Consider the following 27,415-nt stretch of genomic DNA (forward strand, 5'->3'; position numbering starts at 1 on the left):
CAAAATGTAGTAACTTGTAGTTCAATCTAATATATCACAAAACTTCTGTTTAGTTAACTATGCTTCATGCATTGGCATAATACTTCTGCAGTCAATACAATTTATTTATAAGAAATGTAATTTATATCGTTATTTCTGCTTGCATATCTACTTCATAACTTAAGACCTATATTTGAAATATTGTTCATAGATACCAGTTGCTATCATAATGGCAAACCATGTCTTGTTAAATAAATCTAAGAAAATAGAAAAGATCGAGGGAAATAACAGTTGTTCTGAAATTTCTCCATAAAAATTACGTTTTGTGGTTCTACATTTTTGGAGCAGGTACAAATTCGGAAGCATCGAATGCTTCAGAAACGGAGTCAGACCACAAAGATGAGCTGAGTGATTGGTCCTTGGCCCCAGCTGAAGAAGATAGAGATAACTATCTCCGGAGAGGTGATGGTCGGAGACGTGGTGGTGGAAGAGGTCAAGGGCTAAGGGGACGAGGAGGCTTCAAGGGTAAATATTCTTCATCTTGTACTAAAATGTATTTTCAAGAGCTCTAAAAGTAAACGCCTAATACCCTGGAACTGGAGAAGTCTGCTCACTTTATTCTTTATGGTAAGTTTGTGTATAGTTATTTTAAAAAGTTATGGCGGGTAAAATAAAGTGTCCAGTGTACAGCAAATAAAAATACCACTTGTGGTGCATTTGTATGTCTCAGACATGCAAATCTTCCCATTATTGCTTAGCAAACAGCGCTTCCACTGCAGACGGGTTCTAGGTAATGATATGCAAATGAGCACAGGGTCCCTCTTTAATTCTTGTCCATTTTAACATGGAGCCCTATGAGCTTATGCCTGCCACATTACACAGCTTTCTCAGCACAGCCTGGGTTCAAGACCTATGGAATACTAGGTGACTTTATCCACTCCATTCCTGCTACATTCATAATGTAATCTTACTGTAATACTACACGGCACTTTTCATTCAGAACCCTTTGTTACATATATGGCGACACAATATGCTTAATATACATTTTTGAGACATAACCAAAAAGGAGGTACATCTCCTTTTTGGTTGTCTCAATAACGATATATATTTTTTTACCACAATTTTTTGACCCTGGCTCCCTTTGCTGTGCGCTGCCGTCCTTGTTTTTCTATTAGCAAATATGGAGACTTTGCTCTCTCTGCCAACCTCAAGGTCATTAATAAATAAGTTAAAAAGCAGCGGTCCCAGAGCCAATCCTTGAGGTACTCCACTCACAACTTTAGCCCAACCTGAAAAGGTTCCATTTACGACAACTCTGTCTATCCTTCAACCAGTTTTCAATTCTTCCCTGGTAAATAGAGGCAAAGAATGTAATACCTCTGCTTTTTCCTTATCTCCAATAATTTGTCTGCCCTTCTGAAAGGGTCCCATATTTGCTATTCTAATTTTTTTGCTAAGGTACTTAATGAACTTCTTAGGGTAGATCTTACTTTCTATTGCAATCCTATTTTCAATTTTTGCTGATTTGATTTCCCTTTTGCAACTTTTGTTACATTTCTTATCATTCTGATATGCCTCTGTCCCTTTTGACTTTAAGAATCTAAACACCTGCCTCTTCTTTTCCATTTCCTCCCCTACCTGTTTATTTATCCACATTGGTTTTGACTTATTTCTTTTATACTTATTACCCAAGGGTATATACTGATAAGTGTGCTTTTCTAACAATGTTTTAAAGACTGTCCATTTATCTTCCACATTTTCCCTGCAAAAACATCATCCCAGTGTATTACTTGTAGATTGTTCCTCAGTTTATTAAAATCTGCCTTTCTAAAAATGATTTTTTTTTTTGTTTGTTTTTTAATTCATGTAACATGGTTTTTTGATCATTTATTTCAAATGAGAACATGTTATGTTATGACCATGACCATGTTATGATCACTGTTTCCTAAATGTTCCCAGACTTAAATTTCTTATTACGTCTTCATTGTTTAGCAGGTCCAGTATTGCCCCTCCCCTGGTGTGCTCCTCAATAATTTAGGTCATGTAATTGTCTTTAAACACCCCCAAACACCTGTTTCTTTTTGTTGTAATGCTAATCTCCTTGCCCCAGTCTGTCTGGATCAATTAAAATCACCCATTATGCAACCATGCCTTCTCCATTTGCAAAAAGCTTCTATCTCAGATATTTGGTGGTTTATAACATATCCCTACAATATATATATATATATATATATATAACAGTGTTCGACAAACCTATACATTTGCTCTCCCCGGGCGAGTGGATTTAACATCGTGGCGAGCTCACGTGGGGTACTAGGTGGCGAGTAGATTTTTTTTTTGTTCGGGGACTACATTTTTTGCTGATTTGTCGACCAATATATATATATATATATATATATATATATATATATATATATATATATATATATATATATATATTCAGTTCTGATCTGAAGTATTGGATAATACTTTACACTTTTTTGTCATTTTAAAATTAAACTCAATGCAATTTTTTAATGATTTATAATATAATGCGCATCCTTTAAGTTCTATAGCAGGCTTTAGCCCACCTCCCCAGCAGTGCAAGATCTTTGCAACACTTTCCTCTTTCTGATAATTTGTTGCCAATATTCCCAGCAGTTTGAGCTGTAAACTGTAACAATAGGTAATGTTACCTGAGTAATATAAGAATAAATTGTAGGTGCTTACTTACACTGACTGAAGGATTGATTTGAAACTGAAAGGCAGCCATTTAGTGAACCCTGGGAAACAGGATTTTGCTGGTCAATCACAGGAAAATCGATCGGCAGCGTAGGTAATTAGTTTTCAATAAAAGTAATCAAATGCTGCATACATTAAAACAATTATATATATATATATATATATATATATATATATATATATTATAAAAAAAAATATTTTAAGCCGCTTAGATTGCATCTTTAAGGAAAATAGTGGTTTGAATGTAATTGACGCTGTGTGTACCGATTTTACTTGCTTAATTTCCATTGCTATTCGTACCCAGAATGGTGCATTGTTCAAAACTGTAACTGAGTTTGAAAGCAGAACAAACACATCCCTTGTTGGCAGCACTATACTTGGACTGCAAATATTGGGATGTTGAAAAGAATGATGTCAAATGATTAGAACTAAAGATGATTGTTTTCATTAACCAGCTTTAAAATTCTTCCAGCAAATGATGACCAACCACGAATGGACAACAGACCGCGCAATTCAAGAGAGACTAAAGCAAGAACATCCGATGGCTCTCTCCAGGTTGTTTATTTTATTTTTAATTTTTTTTAATACAAAGAGACTACTATACTACATCACTGACCAGCGTTTCCCATGCATTTGCAAACCATTGCATTTGAATATATGTTACACTTGTGATAAAGTTTTCTGCTTATTAGCAGATCTAAAAAGCGCAGCCCAAATTATAGACATATTACTCGTTGTAAATAAACACCTCGAATTTCATACCAATGCACCTCAATGCTGTGCCCATGAACCCCGCAGCCGAATCTGTGAGCGGTGGGAAACCGGATTTCTACATGTTACCATGTATAACAAATTGCTGATATACATTTTCATGACCGAAGCCAATTTCTATTTCAGATCCGAATTGACTGCAATAATGAGAGAAGTGTACATACAAAAACATTGCAGAATGCGTCCGTGGAGGGGAATCGGCTGCGTACCGGTAAAGATCGCATTCAAAAGAAGGAGAAGTCCGACACGGCGGACGGGCAGCAAGTGGTGGTTAATGGAGTACTGTAACCTGTACGTGTCTAAAGTAATCATTCCTACACAGTCTAAATCTTATTTCACATTAGAGAGACCTGTTAGGCCAAAGACAAATAGGCGAGACGCTGCAGGGCATGAAACGCGGAAACGGTTCCCGTTAGCCTTATTTTGTTCGTATTGGCTCCAAGCAGTTTTCAAAAGTCAGACATTGGAAACGTATTTGCATTTAAATATCCAAACTTCTGAGGCTTTCAAGTACATATTGCACTTGACTTAAAAGTATTTTTTTGTTTAAAAGAGAGAATAAATGAAACAATACTAAGCTGTGTGTCGGTATACTTGTGTTCGATAGGACCATTTTCAGGCAGCTGGTTAAATAAAAAAAAAATAATTGCTCTACTTTCAGCTTGAAGAGTGAATGCGTTAATCCGGCCCATGTTTCCAATGTACGCGGCGTGTCTTCTGACCACTCACATTTTTGGCCCACTGTACCATACCTTATTGTAGGGTTCGTCAACCCCAGTCCTCAAGCCCTCCCAACAGGTCAGGTTTTCAGGATATACCTGCTGCAGGACAGGTGACTCAGTGAAAGACTGAGCCTCTGATTGAGCCACCTGTACTGAAGCAGGGGCTGATTGAGCCACCTGTGCTAAAGCTGGGATATGCTGAAAACCTGACCTGTTGGAGGGGCTTGAGGAATGGTGTTGAACAGCCCTGCCTTAGTGGGACCTAAGATTTGTGTAACGTGTAATGAATTGTCATTTTCATTGGCAAAAAATAACAAAACTGTTGTATGATCTGTGCCTTTTTTATATCTTGGCAGGTAGGGGTATTATATTTGGATGCAGGAATCGGGAGACGAGTTGGAAATACTAAATGTAAAATATATACGTAGCAATTCTGTCGGACATTAGAACTTTTTAGCTGAATGCATGTTTTCCATAATATTTTACATAAACATCAGCCACGGCTGCAAAAAAAAAACAGTAGAAATTTTTGTTTTGCACTGAAGATTTAGCAATTAATAGTCATGACAGGGACACAAAATGTCTTCATAGACATTAATAGTTAAGGACTTTTTATTTTAAGTTGCGAGAGAATTAAATAGTGTTTTTGTCTGAAAGATAATTGTGTACCATTTACAAAATAGTCTTACATTGGTCCTCCTATTTTTTTTTTTTTTTTTAATACTTTTATTTCAAACTCCCATTTACATTCAACTTTAGTTTTCCACTATTAAGGAAGAGATGGAGCAAATGTTTGCATACAACTGAAGCCCTTAGAGGGTGCAGACATTGGATGGGCTCAATATAATTGAAAAGGATGCTTTTCGGTGCAAGATCTTATTTTAAAAAAGAAAAAAAACACATGTACACTGTAAGTGTTGTCTTATTTCATAGAGCGGAAGGAGTTCAAAATTAAATTCTTTGTTTAGTCCTTATACATTCAACTTACTCCAGAAAAATGTGACATCTCCTGCTTATGCTCTATTTTAATGCTGCAGTTGCTTCTTAAGGGTGTCACCCAGTATGTACAGTACTGTACAGATGGACCCTGCCTCTGTATGTTGTGAGGTGTTTTTTGTTTTTACATTTGCTTTTATTTGTACCATTCCTCCTCTTCCCCCTCTTGCATACAAGTGAATATATAAAACGGCAACAAACTGCACATGATTTAACAAATATGAAATGTCTTAAGTATTGCCAAACACTAATGTTGATTACTAGTTATTTATTTTGGGAATGTATAGTATTTGGAAAAAAAAATTGGTACCTTTCACACATCTGTACGCTGTTTTGGTTTAAAATACTGTAGACAATTAACCAAGGTAGACAAACCTTGCAATGCTCTTGGGGCAATATTCTTTGTACATAATAGCTGCAACACATTGGATTTTATGTTGACATTTGTTTGGTTATAGTGCAATATATTTTGTATGCAAGCAGTTTCAATAAAGTTTGATCTTCCTCTGCTAACTGCTGTGGATTGAATACTTGGAGATCATATTGTTATTCTCTAAAACGGGTGCGCAACTCCAGTCCTCGAGGGCTACCAACAGGTCAGGTTTCCAGGATATCCCTGCTTCAGACTGCCTCTGAGCCACCTGTGCTGAAGCAGGGCCTGACCTGTTGGTCGCCCTTAAGGACTGGAGTTGCCCACCCCTGCTCTAAAGTATAGAAATTGTTTTCACCCTGTAATTATTTGATGGGAAATATTGCATGCTCATACAATAATGGATAATTTTGCAAATGAAGGTACTGCAAATTATCTAGAGTGGTGAAAAGTGACCGCAGAAACCAGCTCTGGAAGCTGCATACTCTGTCCTTTTTTTATAGACGTGTTTTGTGCGGCATTATTCTGTTATTCTAAAAAAAACTCCCACTGTTAGCAATATTATTATTTTTTAATCATCAATGGGAAGTTTTACGATCTTGTTGGCAAAACAAATTTCTGTTTTGTACTAAAGCATTTCTGTTTGTATTTTGGAACCAAACCATTAAAATACATGGTCGAAACAATTCATAATACAGGGATAAATACATTTTGCGTAGTAAATTTGTCAATGACATCAATATTTATATTAATACTGTAGGTCTGGTTTAGCTTTGCCACTTAAATGACTAGCACATTGTTCCTTGATATTGTTTCCAAGATTTGCATTTGTGTTCTAACTGAAATCCATTTATTTTCCCTAATAAATCTAGTGCTGTTATCTTATGTGCAGTAAGACATTGATAATGTTTCTTTTGTTTTACTTAATACCGTGTCGAAGTGGTACTTGAATACAAAAGAATGTGAAGACATGTTTTTCTTTCTTTTCATTCACCTTTTGAACTCCTTCAAATATCGCTTATTGAGCAATGTTAGCCGTATGACAAAAATACTTTTTTACGGATCAAACGTTGAACAAGAGAAAATTCCTATCGAAAAATTAATGTAGGCGTCAAATTCATTGATTCACATTTTAAATAGAAAAGGCTAGTAAGAAAAAATCCAACACCTGCTTACTCCCAATTTTTAAAATCACAAACTCCAGCTTGTTTCAAAACCTAGCCTAAGGTCCTCTTACATGTATCAATAGAAGAAACCGAAGTGTTTGCGAAGGATCTGATTTCTGACGTGGCATAAGCATGATCTTGTGACTGGAGAATAGCACATTCACTGTTTTTTAGTTTGCGTGCAATGCTGACCATTGTCCTTTAATTCCTCAAACATGTCTAAATGTAGTACCATGGGGTTTTTGTTTCATATTTTTTTTAATGATCCAGCCACCACTTTTTGAATTGTGCATGAGACTGTTTTGCTCATAAAACAGCATAAAATATCTTTTGTTGCTGGTTTGGAGGTATATGGTATCAGAAGTGGGTGGAGTGTTTCACAATATGATACAGTATTTTATGCTACTCCATATTGGTGTCCATTGCCAATTTTTTGCATTGGATAGATTTATGTCTACAACAGTTAATAGCACCTCCTATTGCACAGGTGGCCAACTCCAGTCCTCAAGAGCCAGCAGCAGGCCAGGTTTTCAGGGTATCCCTTCTCAATCATTGAGCCACCTGTGGTAAAGCAGGGATACTCTTAACCTGACCTGTTGGTGGGCCTTGAGGACTGGAGTGGACTACCCCTGTTCTACAGTATGCTGCATTCCTTTGCTTCTGAGAGGCGTTAGCAAGACCTATGTTTAATCTCGCCTGCGTTGTCTCATCACTCCCAAAGGACATTCTGACAACATTCACTATGCATTTGATCCCAATATTAAAAATAAACTAAAGGAATTATAGTAATCACACTGATTTTATAGATGACATAAATATAGATTTTAATGATGTTTGTGAGGCAAATAAATTATAATTCAGCTTGAATGGGTCCATGTGAGCGAAGGCGTCTTTTGGTTCTTAATAAAGACTGGAAAGGTAAGTAACATTAAAGCCATTATCAACATTAAATGTTGAGTACATAAGAACTGTTAACAAGGTATCAGGAACATTCAATGATAGCTGTGTTTAAATATTGGCATTATTAAAAATGGAATTGGCGATTTTAATAATTAAAAAAAAAATTTTTAATTTAATTCATAAATTGGTTGGGGTTTTATCAAATTTGTATACACAAAAAATGGTGTTACTCAGCAATTGTGTATGGGTGAGAGATCGCACTTTCTTGTTCTCTGCGTCAAAATGGGTAGCTACTCCCCTTTAACTGCAGTAGGACAGAAAATTATGCAGCAGGTACTGGTATATGAGATCATCCCACTACCTATTCCTGTCCTACATCATTTTCTTTAATAAGACTCGCTAGGATACAATTTATGCAGTTCAATCCGGGGGTGTTGTCACTCACACCTCCCCCCATGAAATTCCAGCATGCATGTTGTCAGTGTTGACTGTCAGCAGGGCAAGTCCACAAAAGTATCCTTGAATGCAAGTGGTGAAATGCAAGGTCCATGTAGGCCAGACAGTGCATGTGTAGCGTGCAACAAGGACACACAGAAGAGGGGCTTAATCCTGAGTGCCCTCGCAGAAATGTAATTGGTAATAGTATATTTCAGAGGCATCGCTGGACTCAGTTCACTTATCGACAAGTTCTTCGTCACTAGAGGTATTAGGTGGCAGACTCCACATCAGAGAACAATTTATGTACCCTGCCTTGAATATTTGGCCAAAATCAAGGTGCTATAATATCCAAAGAGTCAGGAGGAAGAAGTGTGTTCCTTTTGCAAGAGATGAGAGCTAGATATTTTTTTTATTGTGTGAATCCTCAGCAAGACAGGATGCCTTACACGGGTGCTAAGGCCTATCCGGGAGACCTTTGGCATGTCAACCTACATAGAGAGGTGGCCAGAGTAATCACTTTTGTGGCTCATAGGGCAGAGGGTCAACAGAAGAAGGAACTTTTCATAAGATGAGAGCCCTGCAATTTGCCACAGGAGGGAGACTGGCACAGTTTAGAGCTGTGTGGGCTCTGTTAGTAAGAGACAGATGGTTACCTGATGAAATAACCTGAAGAACCCATCTGACGTTCAATCAAACACCACAAGTTTGTAGTGTCAAGGTACCGATATCACGTTTGGAAATATACGCTTTAGACCTTATTATGGGGGACTTATCATAGCATGAAGTGATAAAGGTTTGACGGATTACAAGTCAACCCAGAAAATTAGGGCAGCTGTGTCAAGTCTCAGCGCTGGATTGGATGATATTATTAGAAAAAAAATTGCCTCGCTGCTAAGTGTTGTAAAATGAGCGAGGTTTCATATGAAACAGCTACAGATATGTTTCTTGTGTCAATAGAACAAAGACACAAAAGATCCAGAAAAAATAATATATATATACAGTACATCCAGGAAAAAGTCGAGTTCAGCTGGTGGGAAATCCCACAGAATTTTCAGTTCAAACGTTCTCTGCAAGAAGGCAAATGGATCTGATACTTGTGGCTCCGAATGGGGAGGGGGGATGGGAAGTTGGCCAAAGTCTTACACCGAGCTTCATGCAACCCTAGCACGGTTGCTGGTGGTAATGAATGCTCAAGTATTTTCAAGATCATATACAAGGCAAGAAATAAGCACTGTCAGTAAACATTACAAACAGGACAGTAAAATACATTACAAAGCAAGTGGTGACCAGAAGCAGGAGACCCTTGAAACAACAACAATTGTGTTGTGGACAGAGGAGAACTTGAACAACATCTCGGCTGTTCATATTTCCAGATGCCAAAATCTTGAGTCAAAATATAATTAATCCAGGAGAATGGGAATTGGATGTCGGAATGTTTTGTCACTGATGTTAGCCTAAAGATAGACCTCATGGTGACCTATCTCAACAAAAATGTATGGCGTTTCTGTTCAAGGTATTCTCATTCTTGTGCCAGTGAGATGGATGGCCTCAGCCTCACGTGTAAGTTCAAACTGGCTTTCTTAAGTGAATAGACCAATAAATAAAATTGTCACTACACACCGCACACCGATAACACCAAATTTTTAATTTAGCAACTTTTAGTGAGTCGTGGCCTACATTTGTTAAAAAATACTGCTATTCAGTTTTATGAGACTTTCTATTTTGTAATTATACAATAGCTTTCTGCTTTCATTTGAGGTAAAAATACTATCCACTCACTTTCTTCTTCCAGCAAAGAAATGTCTATGATTTATTACATTTAAAATAAGATGGGGGGGGGGAGAAGCTAAATGACTGATTTTATACCTCAATAATCTGCTTTCCAATGTATTCATTAGTTGCCATGACCACCAGGTGACACAATAAAGTCCACTGCCTAGCAACAAGTACCATATGAAGCATCATAATTGACAGTAAAATAAACACGTACATAGAAATAATAGCAGGTTTGCTATACATCCATATGGTGTATATTTTACAGAATTTACAATAAATGTGTAAGAAAGTAAGATGGCATACCAACATATGTTTAAATATCCCAACTAAAAGATTGCATTTCCTATTGATTTTGAATACCTGAACACAGCTATGATTAATGATAATGTATGATGTGAGACGATTGTTGACATCACCTTTACCTCATACATGTATGTTGGCCACATCTTTAAAAGACAAGATGTCCTACCAGAAGTAGTCATGGGAAGAGGAATGTTGTTGATAATTGTGAAACCCCATTCCAAAGAGGATGCAATACCCAAATGAGATGAGCTCACCGCCTGGATCTTTCTCACCACCTTGTTATTGTTGAGATAATACAGGTCTAAATACCTCTAAAATATTAGGACAAAGTATTCAAAAGATTGAAGTAAGAATTATGTACAGAGAGTGTATTCTGCCAAACTACTAATTGTGGATGACATGTATTTATCTCTAATATCTTGAATATAGCATACGAAAAGTTTTCATTTTTAACCTTAGTGGTATTACAGATGTATCTGCAAACTTGGAGCTTGGAAATCTACGTACCTGTGATGCTTTATCTAAGCCTAAATCAACGTGAGTATTATAAAGGAAAGAAGATGTGGTGGACACTATTTTCTGGTGTGTTGGCCTGTGCTTTAGGGGAACTACAACCCTAGTTATTTAATTTTTGGTAGTAGAACTATTCCTGTTGTTTCCCACCCTAACTCTTCTCTCTTCTTTAAAGGTGGTTTGTGACTTTATGGACCTGCATTTACTGTAATTTGCAGATAAAGTGTTCAATTCTTTTATCCCCAATTCACCCCCTGAAAAAAAAGGGTTTCTGGGGAAATGACAGGAAATAAAGCAAACTTAAAAAAATAAAGTGAACACTTAATTATTATAATTTCTTCTCAAATTATAGCCATTCAATTGATATACATTAGAACCATTACTTGTATTAGAGAAAACACCAGCAATGTCGTTAAATTGTAGTAGTAGGTCTATGGCATCAAAAGAAAAGAAAGAATTACTGTGGGAAGTAGAAAAGGTATTCTTAAAATGTATGTTTCTCTACACTTTAAAGAAGCACTCCTGGTTTGATGTTTTTAAAAATAGGCTTGAAGCAGGGCATTTCCAGAGCGGAACCTAATTAATTTCAGCTCGGGACACCTTGCATTCTGAGATACTTACCTCCTGGGGGTGACGGTAGCAGCTCTGGCCGGGTCTGTTTGGGGCTAGTTGGGGCTATCATAATGGTTGTTTAAATGTCATGTGTCACGAGGGCTAAGGCCGCGTCCAGGGTGATTGCACGCCCGCAAGCAAACCGATGTACCTAAATTGTAGTGTCCATACTGCGCGAGTGCATGTGAGCGTGGGTAGGCGCGATGCGTGCAGAGACAACATTTTTTTGTCTTTGTCGCGCGATGCCCTTGTCACGTGTGTGGTTTAGCCAATGAGAGTGAACCGCTTACACCTCCCCCCGGCACTCGCCAGCCCCTCCCCCCTTCTCCTATCGCGCAACCCTGCAGGCCAGGAATCGCCCCAGCTCCAGCTACATCAAAGCATGACGTCATGGCGCTCGAGAGAGCACGCAATCACCCTGGACGCAGCCTAATAGGAAGCTGTGATGTTATCCTTTGCTGCTTCCTATTGACTGGGACATTTAAACTTGCTGAGCTGCTCCAGCACCCCGTACAGAGGCAAGTATCTCACGGAGCAGCTGGTCCACGGTGCTGAAATTAATGCAGTTCAGCTCCGGAGACTCCCTGCTGCTTCCCACCTAGGGGGGGGGGGGGCGGACATTTTGGACAGCACCTTCTTTGAATATCAGAGATGGCATATTTTCAATTGCAGTGGAAAGGGGCTTGACAAGCAGATTAGAAAAGTAATAGAGAGAACTAGAAATGGTCTATGGCAGTGGTTTTCAACCTTTTTTCTCTTGGGCATCCCTAATCACAGTGCTCAGTTGCTGCGGCCCCCCTACAACAGTAGAGACAGAGACAGACAGAAAGTCAGAGGGGGCAGAGACAGTCGCAGAAAACACACACAGCAGGACAGAACAGATACACACAGGACAGCACCAAGTGTCACCTCTCCTGCCCATCCTGCTTCCTCCTCTACTTGCCCACACTCCCATGCTCCTGACACAACCTCCTGATTGGCTGCTGCTGGGTAATGCAGCCAATCAGGGTGGTTGAAACTACCCAGCCCTCTAGCAACTGCCCTGCTTTCTCCCTGCTCAGGCAGATGGAGGAAGTCCCGCTGCACCCTTTTCATCCGTTCATGGAACCCCAGGGTCCCCAGTAGGAAAACACTGGTCTGTGAGAAATGTTTTCCACATTAGTATTTACTTTTTGGAATGTTAGTGCACTCCCAATAACATGATGATAACCCCTTGTTTAAATATACAATGTTACTTCACAACTGGTTTAACTGCGGTTAACAATTGAAGAGTAGTAATGTTAATAAGAAAGTATCTGTTGGTGTATATTTATATAAATATCCGCAGGGCAGGCCTTAGGCTTTGCCGGGCCCAAATGCAACACGCTGGCAGCGGGGCACCCTGTAGAAAAAAGGGGGGGGGGGCTAACCTAGACCTGCAGCCCTCCTCCAGCAACGTCGTGGGATCAGTCGCGGCGTCATGTCACGTTGCAACGCGGCATCACATTGCCATGGCAATGTGACACCATGTGACTCCGCAACGTTGAGTTGTCATGGCAAAGCGACGCTGCAGGAGGCGGCCCGCTGCGGAGAAGGTAAGAGTGAACACCCTCTTCCCCCCTCACCCCACACACCTGCCGGTCCAGGGGCCTCGTGCTCCCTCCTCCAGCTCTCCGGTCGGGTGAAAGTTGGATTCAAGCACCCACAGTAGGGAGAGGAGGAAGCGCGGGGACCCCGAAGTATTGCTGCGCACCGCCTCTCTGTTTCTCCAGCTTTTATGGATGTGTAAATCATTGTTACTGGGCACAAACGTTTGGTGCAATTAAGACTTCTTGGCTTCTCCTCTTGCGAGCCACCCCTGCATGTTTCATCTTTAGTCACCAGATCAGAGTTGACGGATTGTCACATAACATCACCATTGGGAAAATCTCGCACCCCCCCCAGTTTGCGCACATTTTGGGTTAATGTACAGTACCAAATGATGATATTACATTCTAGCACATATTACAATATTACTAGAATGACGGCAGAATTTTGTTTTGTTGTTAGATTCTGCATCCCCAGCTGAGGTGCCATTCAGTCGAGCAAACGAAGTAACACCCCAAACGTCTGAAATAACTTTTATAAAAACGCTGGTAGATTTCTTCAACCCAAAAAGTATGTTTGAATGTAGTACAAGTTACGTATTGAAATTGATTTTATAGTGTGTTGTGAGAAAAGCATAACAGAGCCTCTTGGTGGATTGTTTTATAAATTAGGATATTTTCATGTTGTGTGTGGCAGAGCAAAGCAGACACATAATAACGCTCCTGTGTATACCATGTTTTTCATTTGCTTCATATACTGTAGACCAGGGGTGGCCAACTGCTGTCCTCAAGGGCCACCAACAGGTCAGGTTTTCAGGCTATCCCTGCTTCAGCATAGGTGGCTCAGTCATTCTGTCAGAATGACTGAGCCACCTATGCTGAAGCAGGGATAGCCTGAAAACCTGACCTGTTGGTGGCCCTTGAGGACAGCAGTTGGCCACCCCTACTGTAGACTTGATCAACAGAATGTTCAGAGTTAAGAATTCTCAATTCCGTCCCCAGCTCCTTATACGGGAGTTAAAGCGCATAGCTTCCAGCTAATCAGCATACTGTATGTATATCTAATGGTACTCTATAAATTAGGGCTGATGGATGTTCTTAGCAAAATATACTTTGCTGACCTAACCTATGTTTATTTTAATTCTGAAAGCTTGTGATGCGAATGGTAAACGAGTTGAAATATGCAGTTTCGGAGAAGAAAAGAACAAGACTATATGTATTAGCCATGGCTGTTGTCATTCTAAAAAAGGGATTGTATGCTACCAACCATTAAAAGACAGTAAGTACAAATAATTTACACACTTTATTTCAATGGGGTGTCCCTACAAGAAATATTAGTGAGAAAAATTTAGGAAAGCCAAACCTACAACTGTTACCATTTGTATTACTTCTTCAAACTAAAGTAATATGCATTTACAAAGTTTGTTCCACTGCTCCCTTTATATAGAAAAAAAATACAAACTGTTAATAATATAATGCACTACAGCATAAAATACTCAGTGTGCCAAATGTTACCTTTCATAAGACTAGTATCATGCTGGTATAAAACCCCCAAACACATACCAACCCCCCACCCCCCAAATACATACCAAACCCTCCCCCCAAATACATACCAAAAAAAACCACACCCCAAATACATACTTCAACCCCCACATCCCCCAAATACATAACTTTCCTAAGACTAGTATCCTGCTGGTATAAAACCCCAAAATACATACCAACCCCCCCCCTATACCCCAAATACATACCAACCCCCCCAACCCCCAAATACATACAACCCCCACCTACCCCCAAATCCATAAAAAAACACCTCCCAAATACATACCAAACCTCTCCAAATACATACAAACCCTCCTACCCCCCAAATACATACCAACCAACCACCTCCCAAATACATACCAAACCACCCCCAAATATATACCAAAATCGCACCCCCCACACCCCACATACATACAAAAAACAAACCCTCAAATACGTACAAACCTCCCTGGTCCCCCAAATACATACGAACCCCACCTCCTACGCCCCAAATAAAAAAAATTAAACCCACCCCCCCCCAAATACATATTGTATAAAAAAAACACCCAGCCCCAAATACATTTAGAAACAAACTCTACCAAATAAATACAAACTTACCTACCTTGTTCATGGTCTCAGACCTCTATTGCCCCAGCTGCCCCCCATTTCTTTGCCCGGTGTGTTACTAGCTTCTTTGTAGGGAAGTGAGCTAGTTGTGTAGTTTGAAGTCTATATTAAAAACATAGAATTTGACAGCAAATAAAAACCACTTGGCACACTTACTCTGCCCATTTACCTATCTGCTGTGAAATCTCAAACTATGTAATCCTTTCCTTTCTTTCATATTTAGGATTTAGCCTTATGTATATCAGCATGTCTGAGTTCTGTTACTGTTCTGTATGTGCCCCTACCCCCTCCGTTGGTATGCTATTCCATCAATCCTCCAGTTATTCTGCCAACTTAAGCTATTAAGGGCTAGATATATTGCAAAGTAGATAAAGGTTCATTGATTAAACTCATATACTATTGTAGGCATTCACTTTGCCATAAGTCAGGGGTGGGCAATTATTTTGGCTGGAGGGCCACTTGACAAGCTTTGGTAAGCTCCACGGGACACATACTTATATAGAATATACATCGAGTCTTTCACCCGCGAAGCTTACCAAAACTCCCCTCCTCACCAGCTTTTTCCTACCTGTATCTTCCATACCCTTTGTCTCGTTGTCACTCTCTGCCTCCCATTCCTTTATCTCCCCCCTTCTCTCCCTCACTCTCCTCCCTTCTTTCTGTCTCACTCTCCTTCTCTCTCGCATCTCTCACTCTCCTCTCCCTCCGCTTCTCCCGCTCCTTCTCTCCTCTCTCTCCCTCCCTTTTCCCCCTCTCCTCTCTCTCTCCCTTCTCCCCTCCCTCACTCCACTCCCTCTCTCTACTTCTCCCTCTCACTTCTCCCCCTCAGTCTCTCTCCTCTCCCTCCCCCTTGTCTCCCTTACTCTCCTTCTCCCTCAGCCCCAGCCTGTGCGGTTGGCGGAGCAGTCAGGGAGCCCGCAAAGTCAACGCGAGCGGCGGAGGAGTGAGGAGTCAGCGCGGGCGGTGGAGGAGGCAGCCGCGCAGCTGGAGCCCACCCAGGCAGTGATTACAGAAGTTGGGCCCCACTTCCGGTCGGGCATGGTGGGCCCCAGCCGCGCTGCTGACTCCATACTCCTCCACCGCCACTCACGCTGCTGCCCGCACCAGAGGTAGAGGTGGGGAAGCGGGTTCCCTAACTATGGTGGGCCAAAGGCAACCGTCCAGCATGCCGGATGTAGCCCGCAGGCTGTACTTTGCCCACCCCTGTAATAAGTCACAACTAATTCCACAGTTGTTTGGAGGCTGGTGGCACCTCCCCCCAGAGCTCACTCCTCCTCCTTCACCTTTTTAACTTGGGAGGTCTTTTCATTTGCTGCAGGAACAGGTCCTATGTTGGTTCTTCCCCTCTTACAGAGGTAAAAGGAAGTGTTCACAGTGTAGTGTAGGACCTGCATTAATTTGGTTATACATTGATGTTGCAATGCAGGCTTATGACGCTTTGGCCAAAGGGTTAACTAAATAACCAAGTATTTATTATTATTATTGAAGTATTTTACTTTATACTTTTTACCATATATGTAGCATTGGGCACCCCTGTCTCTTGTAATTCCACATTCAGCTCAGATTTATTTAACGTAACATTATTCAACCGTTAATATTAACAGAGCTTAGTTCTGTTCATATGATAATGGCTCATATGATAGAGGCTAATTAGCATCTCATTTGAATATCATTTTCACTAATGGCTGTTAATATTAACGCTATGCTTTTAACGTAACGTCAGCATTACATTAATGACTTTAGTGGATACCATGTTACCTTTAACGTTACCGTCACGTGCCCTTAAGGCAGGGGGTGCTCAACTCCAGTCCTCAGAGGCTCAGTCGAAGCAGGGACTGATTGAGCCACCTGTGCTGAAGCTGGGATATCACAAGGAACAAGGTAGATGTGATGCTCTAAAATTGTGACCGGTCCTGTAAGTTGAATATCCAAATGTATAAATCCACAATGGGTTAATCCAAAACACGATGGAGTGCCGCTAATAATATTGATTAGGAACTGGTGCGAATAAGTGTACTAGTGGAGTCGGCTTGACACACACAACTATAACACATAATAGCACCCAACCAGCACAATACTTATAAATGGACAATGTCCGTGGTAGACAGGAATAAAATAAGGCACTGCGGCACTTTACCTGTGCTACCCAAGGGGCACTCTTGTCGTTGGCGGCGTGCAATCCATCCGTTGTAGGTCCAGGAAAATAGAGAGCGTGGATAGAGCACAGCCAGGGATATCCTGTATATTGGGTGCAGGAAAAGAAGAAACAGCCAGGCCACACAAAAATTAAGTATTACTTTTTGTTACTTCTGGAGTAGTCTGGCTGTTTCTTCTTTTCCTGCACGCAATATACAGGATATCCCTGGCTGTGCTTTATCCACGCTCTCTATTTTCCTGAAGCTGGGATATCCTGGAATCCTGACCTGTTAGGAGGTCTTGAGCACTGGATTTGAGAACCCCTGACCTTACAGAGCTCAGTACATTTAGGCCTTACTACTTTACATTGCTCTGTCTCTCTGTTCCCCCATCTTTCCCAGCATCTTTCACACGCTGCACGTAAGCCAGATAATAGCTTATGCATGTAGAGAAAAAAGGAAATCTTAGAAAGTGTATAAGTGACGGGAGAAAGTATTTTTATGCATTCCAAATTTTTATTGTTACGGATTCTTTTAAATATTTCACCTGTACTTTTGCAGCATAAAATAACCAATGGAAAAAAAAATAAAGAGTAACTACTGATCTTCAAGCATATCAACACTTTAGCTCCATCTCATCTTCAAAGATACTTAGGGACTTATTCTACATCCACCAAATTGGCAATTTCCGGGCACATTTTTACATTGAATGCAATGGGGAATTCAATAGTAAAATGTACCAATTGACTGATTCGATGGATATAGAATAAGTATCGTAAGCAATACTACAGTAAGTTGGCAATCGTTTGGTGCTCCTGTTATACATCTGTGAAAATCCTGATTGTGTGCCTAACATAATGGCCGCCTTTCAGTTTCAATCAATCCTTCAGTCAGTGTAACTCAGCAGCTACAATGTATCTTGCTATTACTAAGGTAACATTGACTATTGTTACAGTTTGAAGCTCAAACTGCTGGGAACATTGGCAACAAATGATCACAAATAGGAAAGTGTTGCAAAGATCTTGCACTGCTGGGGAGATGGGCTAAAACCTGCTATAGAAATCAAAGGATGCTTTGAAACTCATTAAAAATGACATTACGAGTTGAATAAAAAAAATGTAGTACGTATTATCTAATACTACAGAACAGATTTATTTAAAAAAAAAAAAAAAAGATTTCACATATTTTGCTGCTTTAAATGCTTATGTAGTTGACATAATGAACTTGTTTCCTCCTTGCTTCATAATTATTTTGCACAATACTTTCTTTATATTGTTGTTCAGACCCCACAATGATAAGACTTTACACTACCACGAGTTAGGTGTTTTTGAAAATCATAGCATATCTTAATGTATTATTGGTTTAACCAACAGATGTTCAGTTTTCAATGCGTATATTTGGAATTGGAATGATTAGCGTTTTTTTGTTCGGTTGTTTTCCTCTGTGTGGCTGTTGGATAATACAGAAAAGGTAAGCCAGTAAAGAGTGTGACATTATTTTTCCGCAGCAGAATATTAGAAATACTGCATACACTGAATCTTATTTCTTACATTAGCAGGGGTCAGCAGTGCATAGACAGATTGGGGGTGATTATGGGTTGCCATCACACATTGGGGCCTATTCACTGAACCTCGATAAAATCAGTGCATTGCGAGCGACTTTGCATTGTTTTATTGCACTCTAAACCATGTGGGTCAAACCGGTATTCACTAAGAAAAAAACAAAAAAAAATTTAAAGTTCTGTTTTTTGTTTGTTTTTTCTAAGTGTTATCACGCTGAAACTGTTTGTTTAAACTGTAGCCTGGAAGAGCTGCAAGGGGACGCTGCATCTCCATGCACGGTTCTTACAGGCCATCGTGCAGTTTAAATATTAATTTTAATACTATTGTGCGGGTGCAGGGGGTCTCCTGAGCTGAACCGCATTGATTTCAGCCTCGGGAACCCACTACCTTCCGAGATACAGGCCCCGGTATGGGGATTTAAATACAGCAGGAGATACCGACACCCCATAACGGGGCCTGTAACTCAGGAAGTAGGGGGTCCTTGAGGCTGAAATCAATGTGGTGAGAGAGAGTGGTTAGGCCTCCCGGGTGGGTAGCAGGAGAGGGGGGGTTAATTACTATAGCAGTTACTAACCACTAAGGTTATTAAGGGTTTAGTGGCCATTAGTGGGTTTTTTATTATTGTAATGTTCCTGCCCGCGGAGGACAGGGAGGAAGACAAGGACAGTCTTCATCCTGGAAGTGGTACAGTAAGTAGAACTTTTATTTACTTTATGCTGGCTGGTTTTATTTTTAATGGGCAAATGCACTATTGTCCATAGGAGAATAGTAATTTTGCCAATTACTGTACTGTATCTGTTGGGGGGCTGGGGGGTTGTATTTATGTATTGCACTGTATATTTTTTTGGGGAATAGTGAAAATCGCTATTAGCCATCTTTGGTTAATATCACTTTTACCCATTCCTGTGTTTGGTACAGGGGGTGGGTGAAGGTGGTAGTTGCCTCGGGTGGGTGTTTAGGCCTTGTGGGTGGATAGCACGGAGGGTTAACCCCTTGATTACCTTAGTGGTTGTAACCGCTAAGGTAAGGAAGGGGTTAGCTTCTACTGCCACCCTCCTGCAAGGCCTAAACACCCACCCTGGTTCAACTACAAGCTTCTCCCACCCCCCTTTATCAACAACTATGCTGTGCCTGCTATTTAACCCTTTCATTACCTTAGCGGTTTTATTTTATTTTTATTTTATTGCACAGGATTGATACTGGGGCTCCCTAGGGGTTGCAAGGGATCCCCGCGGGTCTCCAGGGGTCCCCGCGGGTCTCCGCCGGCCTCCAGTATCAATCATGTGCAGTAAAAATAAAATGCTTTTATGAATCTTGTAATATCTTTAGCACCAGCCTTTAGCTGGTGCCAAAATATTGCAACAATTTAAAGTACGATAAGCTTATCACTGCTTAGTGAATAGCACTTTCTGGCAAAAACAAAACGATTTGGGGCTTTTTTTTGGCTTCTCGTATGGCTTTTTTTTTAAATCTGATTGTTAACGCTCGTTAAAAAGCCGTTACAGCGTGATACTGCACTGTTATCGAAGTTTAGTGAATAGCAAAACAGGCAATATCATGCTTTAAGGGCATTTAACGGGCATTAAGCCACTTATCGAAGTATAGTGAATGAGCCCCATAGTGGCAAGAAGAAGACATTTGAATTTGTAGCTTACACAGTTGGTGTTATGGGAAGTGCCCTTTCTAAGTTCAGGGTCTAAGTCACTCAAATAGTTTCCATCCAAGTGAATGGAAGTTAATGCATCACTAACTGTGTATTACCCACCCTCTTACTATTAAATAGGGAGATAGGTTCAGTTGCAGTTGCAATTTGTATCAAATAATAAATAGCCTTGTTTTGTATTATTATTCACTGGTATATATATATATATATACACATACACACATACACACATACACACATACACACATACACACATACACACATACACACATACACACATACACCAAGACACATTAAAATATGCAGTATTTCTATTAAACTCCAGTAAATATACCTACAGTGGTTTCCATTTTTTTGTCCTTGTGGCAGATTCAAATGTTAAAAACCAGGAAACCTGGTGATCTCTTTATTTAGTGAAGTTTACACCTCAGACCTGTTGGGCTTTTATTGCCTGCAAGGAAAAATTGACACATTACCATGTGACTGACCCCCTTTTCTTTTTCTCTCTGTCCCATGTCCCCAAATAGCAATGAGAGAAAGAAGGGCAAACTAGTTTAATCTAGGAAGACATGAATGTTCATAGTGCCTCTTCCCTTAGGAGATAATAAGGCTTCATACATGGGTCTATTTAATAAAGTGTCCCAGAGGCACAACTCGGGCAAAAAACAGCATCATATTATCAAAGGGAAGGAACCCTATTGAAAGCAACTGAAGTTTTTCCTTTGATAAAGCTTGTAATTCTTTTGCACTGGTTTTGTACAGATTTATAGCTGGGGTTAGTACTGTAAATAACCACCACAATGCCCAAATTGGTGTTTGTAGAATGATGGTGGAGATCACAGATACCTGACATTCTGCTGTTCTTTGTTGCAGCCGCTGGTGTAAGTGTTGTGCCAAACAACCTAAAGAGATTAAAGAAATGAAGCGAAAACAAAAAGAAAAAACCAACATTGGCAGTGCTATTATAGATTTGCTGGCATTGGATGCTGAAAGAAAATTAGCAGAGAAAGAAGGTAGAGTTTATTTTTTGGCCATTAAATCAGTAAATATTAACAAATAGAAAAAAAATACCCACAGCACTCAGACCAAACAAAAACAGGTATTCACGAGGGACATTCAAAGAGAATCCTCTCATTTCTAGTGATTAAACAATGTACGCAAGGTAGTACTAAAAGACAGTGGTCCCCATTCCCACGCTAATGGAGGAACCCAGCAATATGGGAAAGAGGGGGACAACAGGGGACGCATAATCACATAAAGGCAACACAAGCACTGATTCAACGCCAATGCTGCAAAAATGAACCGAAGCAGCTAATGACAAACAGTGTCCAAGTGTGAGACGGCTTGCGTAGCAGGCACGTCATAATAATTGTTTGTTCTTGTATAGCGCTGCTAATTGTACGTAGCGCTTTACAGAGACATTTTGCAGACAGAGTCCCTGCCCCGTGGAGCTTACATTTAATGTTTTTGGTACCTGAGGCACAGGGAGATAAAGTGACTTGCCCAAGGTCACAGGGAGCTAACACTGGGAATTGAACCAGGTTCCCCTGCTACAAGCGCAGTGCCAAGCAGTGTCTTTACTCACTGAGCCACTCCTCCCACTTTGGCCCTTTTACAGACCTGTTCCCATCAAGAGTATCTTCATAGGAACACGGGGTCCAGGTGATTGTACGGACCTGAAGAAGGGCAGCAGTGCCTGGTGCGTAGCCCTCCTTACACTTGGACACTGTTTCTCAGTAGCTACCATCAGCAACTCTGGTTCATATGGCATTGGTTCATTTTTGCAGCATTGGCGTTGGATCAGTGCTTGTGTTGTCTTTATGTGGTTATGCATCCCCTGTTTTCCCCCCTCTTTCCCATATTTATGGGTTCTTCCATTAGTGTGGGAATGGGAGCCACAGCCACTGCCTTTAGTATACTACACTGCGTACATTGTTTAATCATTGGTTGGTACTTACCATTACAATTAGAAGATTCTCTTTGACCATCACTCGTGAATATCAGTTTTTTTGTCTGTGCTTTGGGTATTTTATCTATTTGTGTACTCTGAGGATTTAGGGAGATCCTCTTACACGCGTGCACCATTTCGAAATTTAAATGAAGACTTTAGTGGTGCTGACTGGCTTTCTATTTTAGTAAATATTAACCTTCTAGTGCCTACCAGTAGAGATGTGCAAATTATTCACAGACATTTGTCTTATCTGGGAATATGGTGTTTATTCGCAAATATACATGGCTCCATCTCCAATGGAGCACACTCGCCTTTTAAAAATAAATAAACATTTGCATGAGCACAAATATGTGTGCAATTGCGCCTGCGCGAAGGTGCGAATGTCTGCATTACTGTTACATATGCCTATAATATACATCTTCTCTAACTGTGCATGCAATGTCTTGTATATAATGTATACCTTGTTCATTTATGTAACTGTATTTGTAACCATGTATTATTTGTCATATTAACTATGCCCAGGACATACTTGAAAACGAGAGGTCACTCTCAATGTATTACTTCCTGGTAAAACATTTTATACATAAATAAATTAATTAGGGGCCATTTGTGTAGCCATTTGCAATCGAATCATATAAAACAAATAGACTATCAAATATTCATTTTAACACTGGCCGATCGAATGCTATGACTTTCGAAAAAAGGGAAGGGAATACGGCGAAGGAATTCAGTACATTCGCTCCAATTTTTCCGTGCGAATAGTCGACCGCGAATCGGATTTTGACAACATTATTTGCAGATCAAATTATGAGACATTTGCCCATCTCTACGTACCAGCAACAGAAATAATAATAATAATAAATCAATCAATGATATGAAATGAAAGATTTCACCTTTAATGTAATCTACGTGTCGTTTGTGGAACTGTTTCAGTTTAGCAGCATTTGATAATATTCAAACATGAAGAAAAGATCTTGAAGATTTCAATAAGATACTAAAAGTTGGTGCTTAACCCTTTGATTAATGCACTCAGAATCATTCTTGGGTGTTTAACAGTAGCCACTGTAGTAGCCAATGGGACTATATATGATACACCTTTAAACTATCCTGTTTTATAACACAGTGGCTGATTTTACAGTATATTTGCTGAAATGGGTGATTAGGCCATTTTCAGCTGAAATGCCCCATTTAAATCAACATATACAGTAGAATCAGCTCCGTCTTCGCTGTTTTAGTTTAACACGTCCACTATTCCCCCCATTAAAATATGCAACTGATTGGCTTGCAAACTAGAATTAGGTAGAGAAAGCGACATTGACCAAGTCAATTAGTTAAAGTTGCCTGCATGAGTTTATATTTCCCATGTTTTTCTATCTCTTCATGCACACATTTGGCACTCTACATACTCTACATCAGGCTTGCACAACATACGGCCCGCGCCTGGCCTCTCTGTGCAGCCCGCGATGACTCCGGCCGGGCGCCAGTTAATTAAATAAATAAAAAAGTTAAAAAAATGTTTTAAAAAATGGCGATGATTCATATCCCCCCTCCCTCCCTCCCTCCCTCCCCTCTCCCTCCTTCCCTCCCTCCCTCCCCTCTCCCTCCTTCCCTCCCCTCTCCCTCCTTCCCTCCCCTCTCCCTCCTTCCCTCCCCTCTCCCTCCATCCCCTCTCCCTCCCTCCCCTCTCCCTCCCAATTTTTTTGTGGTAGGTGCGCTATTGGTTCGGGGGGGTGGGGGGGAAGGGGCACTGCTCCTTTCATTTGTCCCGGGCCCCATGATTTCTGTTGGCGGCCCTGTGGGGGATGTGAGGTGCAGGGGGCGAGAGGGTAATGGGTGATGTGAGGTGCAGGGGGGAGAGGGTAATGAGTGATGTGAGGTGCAGGGGGGGAGGGTGATGGGTGATGGGAGGTGCAGGGGGGGAGAGGGTGATGGGTGATGTGAGGTGCAGGGGGGAGGGTGATGAGTGATGGGAGGTGCAGGGGGTGATTGGAGGTGCAGGGGGGGTGATTGGAGGTGCAAGGGGTGTGATTTGAGGTGCAGGGGGGGTCATTGGAGGTGCAAGGGGGGTGATTTGAGTTGCATGGGTGGTGATTTGAGGTGTATGGGTGGTGATTTGAGGTGTATGGGGGTGATTTGAGGTGTATGGGGGGTGATTTGAGGTGCATGGGGGGTGATTTGAGGTGCAAGGGGGGTGATTTGAGGTGCAAGGGGGGAGAGTGTTGTGAGGTGCAAAGGGGGAGAGTGATGTGAGGTGCAAGGGGGGAGAGTGATGTGAGGTGCAAGTGGGGAGAGTGATGTGAGGTGCAAGGGGGGAGAGTGATGTGAGGTGCAAGGGGGAGAGGGATGTGAGGTGCAAGGGGGGAGAGTTATGTGAGGTGCAAGGGGGGAGAGCGATGTGAGGTGCAAGGGGGGAGAGGGATGCGAGGTGCAGGGGGGTTTGATGTGTGTGCTGTGAAGGGGGGTATTGTGTGTTTTTTATGTGGAGGGGGAGTATTATGTGTGTGGGTGAGTGGGAGAGATGGGGTATGAGAGATAGATGGGGAGTATCGCAAAGGTTGATAGTGAGGGGTTCTGGGGGAGATAGGAGGATGATGATGAAGGGTGCTGGGGGAGATATGAGGATGATGATGAGGGGTGCTGGGGGAGATGAGGATGATGATGAGGTGCTGGAGGAGAGATGATGATGATGATGGTGATGATGATAATTTTACCCGTGCAGCCCAATTTTTTTTTCCTTGGAGCAGTTCGGCCCTTCTCACTTTACGAGTTGTGCAGGCCTGCTCTACATACAGACTTAAAGAAGCAATACAGGTTTTCTTTACAAAAATGAATTAATAAACAATTTAAAAAAAAATTATTGCAGGATTGAAGCAGGAGCTCAACCCATTATTTCAGTTCCGGGAAGCCCTGCTTCTAGAGATACTTACTAGCGTAGGGGGTCCCGGTAGCACTGCAGAGTTTAAAGGTCCAGGTCACATGGGCCAATAGGAAGCCACACCAGATGAAATCACGGTTTACTATTGGCCCGTGTGACGCAGGACATGTAAGCCGCCATTAGATTAAGGAACACAGTTTCTCTGCCTTCAGAGATTCCGGCCTTGCTACAGAGGTAAGTATTTCTGGAAGCAGGGGGTCCGCGGAGCTGAAATTAGTGGGGTTCAGCTCTGGAGACTCCCGGCTTCAAACCTGTCATATAAAAAAATGAATATATATTAAATTAACCCATATTGCTGCGTTAAAGCAGGATAAGGGATTTATATAACATTGCTCCAGAGTCATCACAGCACGATCTGCTGAAATCCGCTTGCATCGGCAATATCTGCCATTAAAGTCAGGGGCAGATATCATCCATTCGGGGTGCGATGCAGTGGATCGAGCTTTGGTGACTCCGGGACATTATCCTCGATAAAAGTATTCTGCCCCTCATTTTGAGTGTGGCCATACTCAAAGGTAATCCCAGAACACCGAAAGAGAGACGGTTGCATGAATACAAATTTATGAAACTATTTGGGACACTGACCCGTGGCCTAAACCGAGACCACAGTTTCATGAGCCACTACACAAGAGAACTCTCTTGCCATGAGTGCAAAAGGCCATGTCTACAAATACTGCGCTATATGAATGCACACACACCTGTCTCTTACACATACAAATTTACAATGTAATTCTATCCCTATATACCAATAGGGACCACATGGTATCCACAAACATTTATAATAATGCAACACTCTCTTACATTTCAAACACCCACAAACACCATTGGTATACACTCCCCCTCCACACACACCTTTTGTAAAGCGCTGTATACACTGTGGGTGCTTCAAAAATGTATATTTACACACATACACACATACACACATACACATAAACACTCTTACATCACAAACATTCAGGGACTATTTAACACCTAAAATCATAAATTGCATACTGCACAGGGGGGAGGGATAGGTTTCATCCACAGATAACATTCCAGGCTGTTTTATAGTAAAACGTTTCTTGCTTTATCCATTGTAACATCGCCCGAAGAAGACATCAGTGTATCTCGAAAGCTCACACAAATAAAAGCATTTTGTTAGCCACAGAGCGGTATTGAGTATACGATTTTGATTATATATATATATATCTAGTGCATAGTGCATATGAGGCAACGCTCGCAGAACAGACCAGTAACTTGCCTGGGTGCACTGATAGAGAATTGATAATCAAAATAAAGTTGAAATAGACACAGGTACTTAGAATTAATAAAAGTGTTTATTTAACACATCAACAGAAAGGTCCTGAAATATGACCGGGACGTTGATGTGAGTTAAATAAATCCTTGTATTCATTCTAAGCACCTGTGAGTGCCTATTTCCATTATATATATATTTATTTTTCTTTCGCCTTATTTTTTAACGGGGGGTTTCTGGAGCCGAGCTTCCTCACACCAAGCTACGTGGGACACCCGAAGCAAGAGGGAATTTGAAATATCCTTTCAAGAATTCTTGTTAAGGAATAGCAGTATGGCCGCTGGAATCAGCCTCACCCTGGCTACCAACAGGAAGCTGTGACATCATCGTGAGATGACAGTACAGCTTCTGATTGGGTGACCCCCGCAGCCATCTTTGTTTGTCATTATAAGTACTGGCAAATGTAAAATAGGAAATGTCTTGGCAATCATAGGTTCCACAGAGCCTTGCGTTTCAGAGGGACCCCTGGGTCATATAAGTCCTATTTGTCATTTACATAACTCTGTGCCTCCATTGTACCACGCTGTGGATTATGTTGGTGGTTTCAAATAAACAATAATATAAGGTAAATTAAAAAATACTTCATCTTGGTGGGGGGAGGGGGGTGGTGGAGGGATTTTTGCTTTAACACACAACATTTGTTTGTATCATAGATACCGAAGCTGCAACTACTGATGAAGACGATAAATGGGGGAAAAAAAAAAAATCACGAATCAGACGGTTTTGACAATTACATTTGACTTTTACGTGATTAAAAATATTTCTTTTTGCATATGTACGTATTAGTATTATCATGGGTTATTTAGTGTAGTAGAACGTTATTTGCCACAGATCTTAATTAGTTACGCAGTTATTAGTATTACAGAAGTTTAGTTCTAGACGATTTCCCCCCATGGTG

At 40.9% G+C, this 27,415-nt stretch overlaps 2 protein-coding genes across 5 annotated transcripts in view; both read left to right on the top strand.

Moving 5' to 3' along the window:
• The window catches only part of FMR1 (fragile X messenger ribonucleoprotein 1), a 19,267-nt gene extending 12,802 nt beyond the window's left edge, over nucleotides 1-6,465 (top strand). For 3 of the 4 annotated variants that reach the window (XM_075573277.1, XM_075573280.1, XM_075573279.1), the window contains 3 exons: nucleotides 325-504; nucleotides 3,173-3,255; nucleotides 3,598-6,465. In XM_075573277.1, coding sequence (XP_075429392.1) covers nucleotides 325-504; nucleotides 3,173-3,255; nucleotides 3,598-3,759 — 425 coding nt within the window. In that variant the 3' untranslated portion in view covers nucleotides 3,760-6,465. The remainder of the gene's footprint in view (nucleotides 1-324; nucleotides 505-3,172; nucleotides 3,256-3,597) is intronic. The other variant, XM_075573278.1, reaches the window with a different exon arrangement.
• Nucleotides 3,757-27,289, top strand: LOC142467505 (uncharacterized). Its single transcript, XM_075573281.1, has 7 exons — nucleotides 3,757-3,762; nucleotides 10,602-10,679; nucleotides 13,296-13,403; nucleotides 13,983-14,111; nucleotides 18,486-18,582; nucleotides 21,211-21,350; nucleotides 27,171-27,289. Exons 2-7 carry the CDS (start codon nucleotides 10,613-10,615, stop codon nucleotides 27,242-27,244), a joined length of 615 nt encoding a protein of 204 aa, XP_075429396.1. The 5' UTR covers nucleotides 3,757-3,762; nucleotides 10,602-10,612; the 3' UTR covers nucleotides 27,245-27,289.
• The last annotated feature ends 126 nt before the right edge of the window (nucleotides 27,290-27,415 follow it).

The sequence above is a fragment of the Ascaphus truei genome, chromosome 16, assembly GCF_040206685.1.
Source record: "Ascaphus truei isolate aAscTru1 chromosome 16, aAscTru1.hap1, whole genome shotgun sequence".
NCBI classification, from domain to species: domain Eukaryota; kingdom Metazoa; phylum Chordata; class Amphibia; order Anura; family Ascaphidae; genus Ascaphus; species Ascaphus truei.